The 11064-nt window shown below is 47.3% G+C and overlaps 1 protein-coding gene and 1 pseudogene across 1 annotated transcript; one reads left to right on the top strand and one right to left on the bottom strand.

Annotated features, from left to right (window-relative positions):
• Nucleotides 1-4091: 4091 nt before the first annotated feature.
• LOC133760931 (3 beta-hydroxysteroid dehydrogenase/Delta 5-->4-isomerase type 1-like) lies at nt 4092-10681 on the bottom strand. Its single transcript, XM_062193512.1, has 4 exons — nt 10507-10681; nt 10154-10384; nt 7646-7810; nt 4092-4992 (listed from the first exon to the last, which is right to left on the bottom strand). Exons 2-4 carry the CDS (start codon nt 10302-10304, stop codon nt 4181-4183), a joined length of 1128 nt encoding a protein of 375 aa, XP_062049496.1. The 5' UTR covers nt 10305-10384; nt 10507-10681; the 3' UTR covers nt 4092-4180.
• Nucleotides 7918-8661, top strand: LOC133760509 (rho-related GTP-binding protein RhoG-like; annotated as a pseudogene).
• Nucleotides 10682-11064: the final 383 nt, after the last annotated feature.

The following is an 11064-nucleotide window of genomic DNA, read 5'->3' as shown; positions in this document are numbered from 1 at the left end:
TTCCTAAAGTCATATCCATTCTCCGGCTTGTCTCAGCTGCCTCTGCATTCCATTTTATGAGCACTTCACGAATCAGGCCTTCTTTTCTTGCTTAGGTTCTTGAAATGTCCTCTGAATCTCTTTCAATCCTCACTTCATGCTGCTTTCCAAATTGTCTTCCAAGGAGAACTAAGCAAGAATCTTCACTGGTTTACCATTGCATTTTGAAAAATGCAATGTCCGGTTTCCTAGCCTGTCAATATCCCTTGCTAAAGGAGACATTCTCTTATCCCTTACAAATCCAACTTTTCAGAGAAGATTGGGGCATCTTAAATGTGAATTAATTGAATGTTATATGGTTTTTAGGAAGGGCATAGAATTTCTATTCTGAGATGAGAACAGGAAGGAGGAAGAGTACCTTCTCAGAGACCCCAGGTTCACAGATTTGTGTTCTTGTGTTTCCACGTGCATCTTCCACTGCTCTCATGTTCCTGTGCTCTCTGGTCTACGCAGACTGATCTTCACCCAAAAATTGGCCTTTCTGTTGTGTTTTCTGCCAGTGGTGATCATGGTGCACTCCCCAGCCCCAGTGTGGCCCTGCAAGATCTCTCCTGTGTGTCCTTGCTGGGTGTGGTGCCTATGCTACTCACTGTCTCCAGTATCCTCTGCCTCCCTGGATGAGCAGCCTGCTCACTTCCCTTTGGCCTCCTCCCATGCCACCTGTGCACTCAGCCTCTCTGCCCTCTGCTGCTCATCCAGCTTAGTCCCCTGCCTTATAGCCCACCCTTGGCTGCCCCAATACCCCCTGCTGTGTAGCTGCCCCAGTGCCTTCAGCTCAGCTCCATCCTCTGTGCTCATGGACATGGCACTGACCCTGGCTGCATGTTTAGCTGTGCTTCCTTTGGATCCCACACTGTGCAGAGGGTCCCAGGCAGGGGAAGGGAAGGAGAGTCCAGGCAGGATGGGCTCCTTCTGAGTTTCCCAGTCCTTGTTGTCTTGTGAGGCGTATTCTGGGCAGTGCCCCAGGCTTGTGTGCAGCAGCGTGGAGCACCTGGCTAGAGCAGAGAAGGTCTCAATGAGTATTGAGTCAAGAGCCCCAGCTGATCCAGTCTCTTCTTCTTTGCTCAGTCCTCCTTGCCCTGTGGAAACAGTACCCTTCTCTTACCTATGAGAACAGGTGTGGGAATTCTCTAGGCTATCAATGAGAGTGATGGTCTTTTTATTTAAAAAAGTATAAACATGCATATATATATATACATATACATATACATGTATGTACATATACATATACATATACAATGTGAAAGTCAGAGTGACAGAGAGAGGAAATGAACAGCAGAGTGAAAGAGAATTTTCCAACATCTGGTTCATTCCCTCACTGACCACACTGACCAGACTCGGCCAGGATGAATCCAGGACTGTGGAACTCCATCTAGGTCTCCCACTTGGATGGCATGGGCCCCAGTAGTTGGGACCATCTTCTGCTGCTTTGCCAGGCACATTAACAGGAACTAATTAGAAGTGGAACATCTGGAATTTGAACCAGCACTCTGATATGGGATGCCGACATAGTAGGCTTCAGATCAGCCACTGCCACAATGCCAGCCCAGAGGGTTGAGGCCTTGTCCCAGGATCCACCACCTTCATCCTCTGCTGCTTTCCCAGCACATTAACAGGGAGTTGGATCAGAAGTGGAGCAGCCGGGACTTGAACCAGTGCCCATATGGGATACTGGAACTGTAAGTGGAGGTTTAACCTTGTATACCATAGTGCCAGCCCCCAATTTTAAGGTCCTCATTGGCCTTTATCTGTGACTCTAGCATTGAACAACTTATAATTCTATAAACAGATTTAAAGTTGTGAAGCCCTGAGAATCCAAAATGGTTTTCTATTTCTCTTCTTAATATTTATTTTATTTATTGAAAGTCAGAGTTACAGAGAGAAGGGGAGAAAGAGAGAGAGAGAAGACACTTCCGTCCACTGGTTCATTTTCCCAGTGTTCACAATTGTCAAGTCTGGATGAGGTCAAAGGGATGGATGGATGGAGAGACAGAGAGAGAGAGAGAGAGAGAATCTTCCATCCACTGGTTCACTCCCCAGATGGCTGCAGTGGCCAGTCTGGGCCAAGCAACAACCAGGAACCAGGAGTTTCTACCTGGTCTCCCACATGGATGCAGTGGTCCAGGCACTTGAACTATCATACATTGCTGTCCCAGGTGTGTTAGAAGAGAGCTGGGTTAGAGCAGAGCAGCCAGGACTCCAACCGACATCCTTATAGGGCGTTGGCGCTGCAGGCTGTGGCTTAACCTACTACACCACAATGCAGGTCCCACAAGATTGGTTTATAGTCACAGAAAGTCTGGAAAGGAAACTCAGGGACCAAAAGTATATTTATTGTTTCCAGGTTACTCTGCTTAGAAGATAAAACAGAGATAACTTTCCTTGTCAAACTAGCTCAGTCTGATCTTTGAGGATTTTAGTTTATCTATTTTAGGTTATTTTTTATTTATTTATTTTGTCTACCTGTTTGTGATTTCCCCATAGATCAGATAAACACCCTGGTAGTGGGTTGGAAGTATGACATTTCTGCAAGTGTGGCACCATTTTGCTTTGCTCTGTGACCTAGTGCAGGAATTCATCCTAAATAGTAGCCCCCTACATACTTTACTGGACATTAAGGGTGAAAGAAGTGACTCTGACAGGGTGGAGGACTTGTGTCGTGGTGGTGATACCAAAGGCAGGACAGGCAGCACTGGGTCTGGAGGGAGCCCGTTTGCCCTCCCCACACCCTGACCCCCACCGCCGCCTTCGCCTCTGCCTCTGGTGGCCTCTGTCCTGTGGGCCTGACAGGGCTTCAGCTTGCATCAGTTCTCTGATCCATGAACGAGGATGTCCTCATGCAAGTCCTCACTGTGCCTTGAGCGGCTTCGTCTTTGCTTGGGAAGGGAGAAGTGCGGGAAGGCAGTGGGGAGGAGGACGGTGGGGAGGAAAGGATGGAGGCAGAGGATGTGTGGGGAACAGGATGGGAGGAGGGGCAAGGAGAATGGGGAAGACTGACATTGGAACTGTGGAGAAAGACACGGCTCCATGTTGTGTGAGTGTCTGGTCAGTTCTTAAGGGAATTTACTACCCTGTCCTGTTTTCTCCTGAGAATTTGTGTGGTGGCTAAATTGTGTGAGTGGAAAGGTCACAATTCTAGGTTATGAAACAGCAGTTGGGCCAACGTGTCTGTGCTGGTGTGTGAAGAGAACATCAAGTTGCTGTCATTGGAGCTGGAGGCTGGGAGCTTCCTTGCTGTCCCTCTCCTGCCCGGGGCTATTATGTAAGGAAGGCGAGTTCCCAGATGCTCCCACCCACATGCCCAGAGATTCTCCGGGTCCAAAGAACATAGGGCATATAAATCTGCAAGAGGAAGCATCCCATGAAGTGGGGGTCCCTGAAGATCAGTGCTCTCTGCTCCCAAGCTGTGCTGCTCCATGGCAAACCCCAGTCCAGCTGCATGATTCAGGCAAAATGGGGCTTTCAGGCAGTCTCCTTGGTGAACTGGCCCAGCAAGCAGTTTATCAACCTCACCAAGAACAGGGGAAATAGAAGGGATTTGCAGCCAGGGCAAAATGGGGACATGCATGTCAGTCATGGAGACCATGAGGAAGCCTAGTAGGTCTTAGCTCTCTGCTCCTGACCTGTCCCCACTCTGCCCACTGCAGTTCCCAGCTCCTCTTCTTTCCTGGGGCATGCCATTGCTGATAATGGCCGGGAAAATGGGCAAGTGCATGTCACAGAAACCACATCTGTTCCACCTGAGGCGTAAATCATTTATTGTTTTCATTAAGCCATGTATAGGATTAGTAGTTTGATTATAAAAGCAATGCTTTGGCAATAAGATGGAAATCAAATTAATAGGCTAAGCTGTGTTGTGAAAAGGACCCCATTCATCGAGAACCAGCATCTGAGACTTTGGAAAAGCAGCTGAAGCAAATCAGCTTGCGTGTCCTGTGCTGTGTGGTGAAGTCATTGAGCTTCAGATTGGGGTTGACTGGGAAGGTTTGTGATGGCCAGAGGAGGACAGCAAGTCAGCCACTGAGTGAAAGGGAGGCAGGAGGACCGGGTTGTGTGCATGCTACTATCTGATGGAGTCAGAGGGGCGCACCGTGCAGAGCTGGCCACAGAAGAGCACGTGCACGTTCCTGACGTCCTCAGATCACTGGGTCTTGGTCTTCAGGGTCTCCCTGTGCTGTTCCACCAGGGAACCAATCCACTCCATGGTCCTCTGCTTGGCTTCCTCCCAACTGAAGAGGGGCTCATACCCCAGATCTTGCTGAGCTTTCTTGTAGGAGAAGGTGAACACACTGTTGGATAATGTCACCAAGTGGCGGTTGAAGGGGGGTCGATATTTGTAAATTGGGGTCAACAGGAAGCTCACTGCTTCCAGCAGGAAGCTGAGCCAGTACTGCAGAGGCAGCGGGAGGCCCGGTCTGGGATCCAGGCAGAGGCCCCACTTTTGGCTCAGGGTGTAGTTGAGGTTGTCATAGCTCTGGTGAGGGGTGTCATCTGAGATGTAGTAGAACTGTCCTCGGATGCTTGGGGCCTTCTTGGGGTCCCGTAGTGCCCTCGTGGCCAGAATGTGAGCCCATGCCACGTTGCCCACATAGACTGGGTTGACTGTGGAGAACTTGCCGGTACTTATCAGGATCCCTTTGTTCTTCAGGGACTCATGCATAATACTACTAGTGTTAGGGCTTCTTTCCCCATAGATATACATGGGCCTTAAGGCACAAGTGTACAAGGTGCCGCCATTTTTAAGAGTGTACCCATTGGCTGCCAGCACTGACTTCTCAGCCAACTTTTTGCTGTATGGGTACGGAGCAGACCATGTACTTTCATGGTGTTCTGCCTCGTGGCCATTCCTGATGATCTCCTTGTATGAGTTGGGTCCAGCTACTTCCACTGAGCTGGTGTAGATGAAGATCGGCACACTGGCTTGGACACAGGCCTGCAACAGGAGCTGGGTACCTGCCATGGGGAACGAGCTGTCATTATCAGGAAATAAACCCAAGTGCTCTGACTCTTGTGGTCACATTCACTCCCTGTCCACACCCAGTGAGGGAGCTGGTTGTTCTAATTCCAGAGGATGTCATTCCTGGATTGTGGATGTGATGTGTCCATTCTGCAGCCACGGGAACTCCCCAAACCTGAGAACTACATGGGCACTGTGCAGAGCAGGGATTTCCCTTTTTGCTGATGATATGATTTATATACAGGGAACCCAAAAGACTCCAGAAAGAGACTATTGGAACTCATAAAAGAGTTTGGTAGAGTAGCAGGATATTAAATCAGCACAGAAAATGATAGCCTTTTTATACACAGACATTGCAGTGGCTGAGAAAGAACTTCTAAGATCAATCCCATTCACAATAGCTACAAAATTTAAATACCTTGTAATAAATTTAAACAAGGATGTCAAAGATTTCTATGATGGGAATTACAAAACATTAAAGAAAGAAATAGAAAACACAAAAAATGAATAAATCTTTCATGTTCATGGATCGGAAGAATCAATATCATCAAAATGTCCTTATTACTGAAAGCAATTTACAGATTCAATGCAAACTCTATCAAAGTACCAATGACATCCTTCTCAGATCTAGAAAAAATGATGCTAGAATTCATATGGAAACACAAGAGACCCAGAATAGCTAAAGCAATCTTATATGACAAAAACAATGCTGCAGGCATCACAATACCAAATTTCAAGACATACTACAGGGCAGTTATAATCAAAACAGCCTGGTACTGGCAAAAAATAGGTGTATAGACCAATGATATGGAACAGAAACTCCATAACTCAATCCACACATCTACAAACAAGTTATCTTTGACAAAGGAGCTAAAATCAATCCCTGGAGCAAGGACAGTCTCTTGAAAAAAATGGTGCTGAAAAAACTGGATCTTCATGTACAGAAGTATGAAAGAAAACTCCTACCTTACACTTACACAAAATGGATCAAGCTACTAAATCTATGGCCCAATACCAGGAAATTACTAGAGAACTTTGGAGAAACTGCAAGACATTTGCCTAGGCAAAGACTTCTTGTAAAAGACCCTGGAAGCACAGGCAATCAAAGCCAAAAGTGACAAAGGATTACATCAGACTGAGAAGCTTCTGTACTGCAAAAGAAACACTCAGCGAAGTGCATAGGTAACTGACTGAATGGGAGAAAATATTTGCCAATTATATAAATGATAGAAGATTAATATCCAGGCTCTATAAAAAGCTCAAGAAACTCATCAGCAACAAAACAAACAATCCAGTTAAGAAGTGAGCAAAGGAGTTGAACAGGCATTTTTCAATAAAGGAAATTCAAATGGCCAATAGACACATGAAAAAATGCTTGGGATCACTAGGCATCAGGGAAATACAAGTAAAAACCACAATGAGGTTTCACCTTACCCCAGTCAACATGGCTCTTATACAGAAATCAACAAACAAAAAATGCTGGTGAGGATGTGGGAAAAATGTACCCTCATGCACTGTTGGTGCGTAAACTGATGCAACACTGTGGAAGACAATATGGAGATACCTCAGAAATTTGAATATATACCTACCATATGACCCAGCCACCTCACTTCTGCAAATTTACCCAAATGAAAAGAAATCAGCATAGGAAAGAGTGATCTATACTTTCATGTTTTTTGCAGCTCAACTCACAGTAGCTAATATATGGAATCAACCCAGATGTCCATCAACTGAAGACTGGATAAAGAAATTATGGTGTATATACACTATGGAATACTATACAGAAAAAAAAAATGAAATCCTATAGTTTGCAGCAAAATGGATGCAACTGGAATCCATTATACTTAGTGAAATAAGCCAGTCCCAAGAAGACAAAGACAAATGTTTTCCCTGATCTGTGGTAACTAATAAAGTATCTAAAAGGTAATCTATAGGAGTGAAATTGACGTTTTGAGATTCAATGATTTTTAGCAGCCCTTGTCTTGACTGTTGAGGAACGGTGTTTTTTTCTTCATACAATTCATTGAACTCTTTACTTAATGTAGGGTTAATCTTATGAGTATAAAGTTAACTGAAAATAGACTTTGTAAACATTAAGAATGTGAACAGGAGAGGGAGGTGGAAGAAGAGTGGGAGCATAGGCAAGAGGGAGGGTCGAGTGGAAAATATCACTATGTTCCTGAATCTGTAAATAGAAAATACATGAAATTTGTATATCTTAAAAAAAAAATTTTTTTTAAATAGCCCCCCCCCCCCCAAGTAAGTACCTGGAAGTTCTGTTCTTGCTTAAGACTGGCAGGTAGTGGTTGGATGTCACATGCTCTGTACTGGAGTTAACTGGATGTTTTTCTAGATCAGCAGTAGAGATCTTTTCCAGAAAAGACCTTGGGTCACACAAGTGTGAGTTTATATTATACCTTTCCTGTTTAACACATTTGGGGCCTTAGACATATCACTTGCTCTTTCTCAGGCCTACTTTCCTCATCTAAAATACTGAAGATAACAGCCTTGAGCTCTTTCAGCTGGTAACGAGAAGAAAGAAGTCACAGAGCATTGTAGGTGCCCAACATGGGAGATTCTCTCCTTTCCTGTCCCATTTCTCTCCCTCACTTTCTCACCTGCTCCATCTCTTCCCGAGGCTATTCCTACCTTTCAGATTGACATCCATAATTATGTCTCGGTGAATGACACCTGTGACGTCAATGACACAGGCAGTGTGGATGACAGCAGAGACGCCCTGGCAGGCTGTGTTGAGGCACTGTTCATCCAGAATGTCTCCTTCCAGCATGGTCAGCTTGGTCTTGTTCTGGAGCTCTGAGTGAACAGAAGGCAGGTCATTGGGAAGCTCTCTGGACTGTGCAAGAAGCTTCCTGGTAAAGGTGGCATTTCCCTAGGCGTTCAAGAACACTTACAGTGGAGGTATGGTGCTCAGAGGCACATTCCCTGGTAGGTGCAAGTTAAAAAAGACACAGAAATCTGACTCTAGCATTTCTTGAGAAAGAGCCAACAGCTAGGGCTCCTAGGAGTGGGCACTTTGGGTGTGTTGCTGTTGGAGCCAGAGCTCAATCCTTCTCCCAGGCACTGGGCATTTGGCAAGCAGTTTATACACACTGTATTTGCCATTGCTAATAATTACAGTGCCCAGAATGCAGTGGATGGGTGCACAGCGAACCTGAACTTGTGGGACACTGCGGGCCAGGAGGAGTACAACCGCCTCCGCACACTCCTATCCTCAGACCAACATCTTTGTCATCTGTTTCTCCATTGCCAGCCTGCCCTTCTACGAGAACGTGAGGCAAAAATGCCACCACTGCCATGATGTGCCCATCCTCCTGGTGGGCACCAAGAAGGACCTGAGAGCCCAGCCCGACACCCTACGATGCCTCAAGGAGCAGGGCCAGGCACCCATCACACCACAGCAGGGCCAGGCGCTGGCAAAGCAGATCCATGCTGTGCGCTACCTCGAGTGCTCGGCCCTGCAGCAGGATGGCATCAAGGAAGTGTTTGCCGCGGCTGTCCCGGCTGTGCTCAATCCCACACCGGTCACGCATGGGCGTTCCTGTGTCCTTTTGCAACCCTGGCACTCAGCTCGGAGGCTGAGTGCCACCCCCACCCCTGCCACCAGTTGTGCCTTGGTGCTTTGTCTACCCCCAGCTGTGCCTTAAGGACAAATTCTGGCACCCTTTGCCAGGGGGCTCCCTGAATGACTTTTTTCTCCTTAAGGAGACCTGCAGAGGAAGGGGGCTTTGGGCCTCACCCACCCTGCTTGGAAAACAACAGTTATTCTCATGAGCTCACCCAGGCTGATGTTGGACCCCTCCCCAAGAGGCCAGTCCAGTGCCCCCTTCCCCGTTCTCTGCAACTGACCAGTTGATCCAGCTTTTTACACAGTTGTTAATACCTATTGTGGTGTCTCCTGTCAGGTTAGAGGCTCTCAGCCATCTCTAACCTCTTCCCCTGCTGCTCTTAAAATTGCCCTTCCCTCCCTTCCCCCGGAGGAAGGAGCCATAGAATCCTGAGAATATGAATGTATCCTAACCTGCTATGTAAACTATGTAGACTATGTGCAATGCAGTGCAGGAGTCTCAGGGCAGCCAGGGGCGACACATGGACACTCAGAGCCTAGGGGCTGGAGAGAGGGTTGGATTTGGTTTGGGGCAAACAGTAGCACCGTGGGAGAGACTGAAGATTCACTTTGCCAGGAGGCAGTCCCAGGCCATGTGCTGGGGTTCTAGCCTGAGCTGTGCTCCTCATCAACCAGGGGGCCTCATGCAAGGCCCCCTGTCTGCCTGGACCTCGAAGTCCTCATTATCCAGATGGGTAATCGCCCCTTGCTATGTTCCCCACAGAGTTGTTATGTAGAGGTTCTAGAAGGGGACGTATGGAGAAGTCACCAGCCAGCCAGCTCCTGGCTTTGCCCCAGGGCAGCAAGTTGGGAAAGGAATGGTGAGCTGCTCCAGCCACTTCTGAAGCCCCTTTCTTGTGGTGCAGAGGAGCAGAGAAATGGACAGAAAGACATGCACAAGGAATCCAGGGCAGGCGCATCCAGGCTGTTCTGTCTCTCAGTCTGGGTCTGGCTCTGTCTCTGTCTCTCTCTCTCTCTCTCTCTCTCTCTGTCTCTCTCTCTGTCTTACACACACACACACACACACACTCAGTTCTACCTTCACTTCCCTTTATTTTGCCTTCCCTACAAACGCTGTGTGAACCGCAAAAGCAAAACAGAAACAAGCGGAACCCAGGGCAGTTGGGAGAGGCAGGGACCCACTGCTGAGACCTCCAGGCTGTTGGTCCTTGCAGGTGTGCACAGTGAGTGCCAAGTCAGAAATCCTCATGAGCATGGGAGTTGTGAACACAGGAAGGCAGTGATGTGTGAATTTCTCCATGAGAAGAGAGGACTAGAGGTGGAAGTGCTGGCCTGCAGACCACTAGAGGTGGAAGTGCATGGCCCTGGATGCAGCCATGTTCCTGTCTCCTGCACTGACTCCAGGGTCTTTCCTACTGTGCCTGCTGGGATTTCCTTTCTGATGACTGTGGACGTGAGGTTAGCCTTGGTTGTGCTACAACTTCTCTTGATTTGCTAGGCAAGGATCCCCTCCCTGCACCCACACAGATCATACAGTGGAGCCTCAACACCCAAGGCTCGCGTTCACTTACTTGAAAATTCCTCCTTCACTTCTGGCTGGAAGACCTTGTCCAGGATCCTGATCTCCTGCAGCCCCTTCTCCTGGACCAGCAGGTGGACGATCCTCTGACCCAGAAACCCTCCTGCTCCTGTCACCAGGCAGCTCCAGCCAGTCATGGCCATTCGTGGATACAAGGAAGCGGTGCTAGGAACCAGGAATCACCAACCTGAAGATCTGGTTACTGGGGGGACCTTGGAGAAGGCTGTCAAAACAAGGTCAAATTGACAGAAGCTCACAGAAACTGCTCTTTTATGCTCCCATTTGGGTTAAAATCCCACATCCTCAGCATCACATGCAATTGAAAGAAAATGAAAATAGTCTAACCTTTTTGGTTGTTGATGTCCAGTCGAAAGAGTGTTGGTGCTGGTGTCCTCATTCTCCAAGGCTGGACTGGAACTTTATGTGTTGTGTCCTCTGACTCAGCCCATTACCTTGAACTCTTGCTGCATGTTCATTGCTCACTCTTCCTTCAGGCTCCTTCCTTTCAAAAGAATTGTGATGTTTGATTTACATCTTTTATTCCACTTACGCAGAGGAAGAGAAAGTCAGCATCAAGGTTCACACCATGATACAGGTATTTGATTTTCAACTTCAACTGGACTTCTGTTCTTTGATATCAGCTCTCTGGGATCACAACCTGTGAACTTTAAACTAGGCAGGGATGCCTCTCTGTTTGCAATGTGAATTTTGGCTTTGTGGAGGGAAAAATCTATGTTAGCGCACTGTCTCCTGTTTCACAGTGTCATTTGAGATGTTGTCAAGTTGTGATAGAAATGTGTAATGATGGCAGGGCCAATTAGCAAGGTTTAAGTTGAGTACTTTTTTTACATCCAGGGTATCCCAATCCTCTATACTGTGTTCCACCCCTGTTTCCAGAGACCT

The sequence above is a fragment of the Lepus europaeus genome, chromosome 5 (assembly GCF_033115175.1).
Source record: "Lepus europaeus isolate LE1 chromosome 5, mLepTim1.pri, whole genome shotgun sequence".
NCBI lineage: Eukaryota > Metazoa > Chordata > Mammalia > Lagomorpha > Leporidae > Lepus > Lepus europaeus.
Note: the sequence above shows the minus strand (reverse complement) of the source record. Positions and strands in the feature narration are given on the sequence as shown.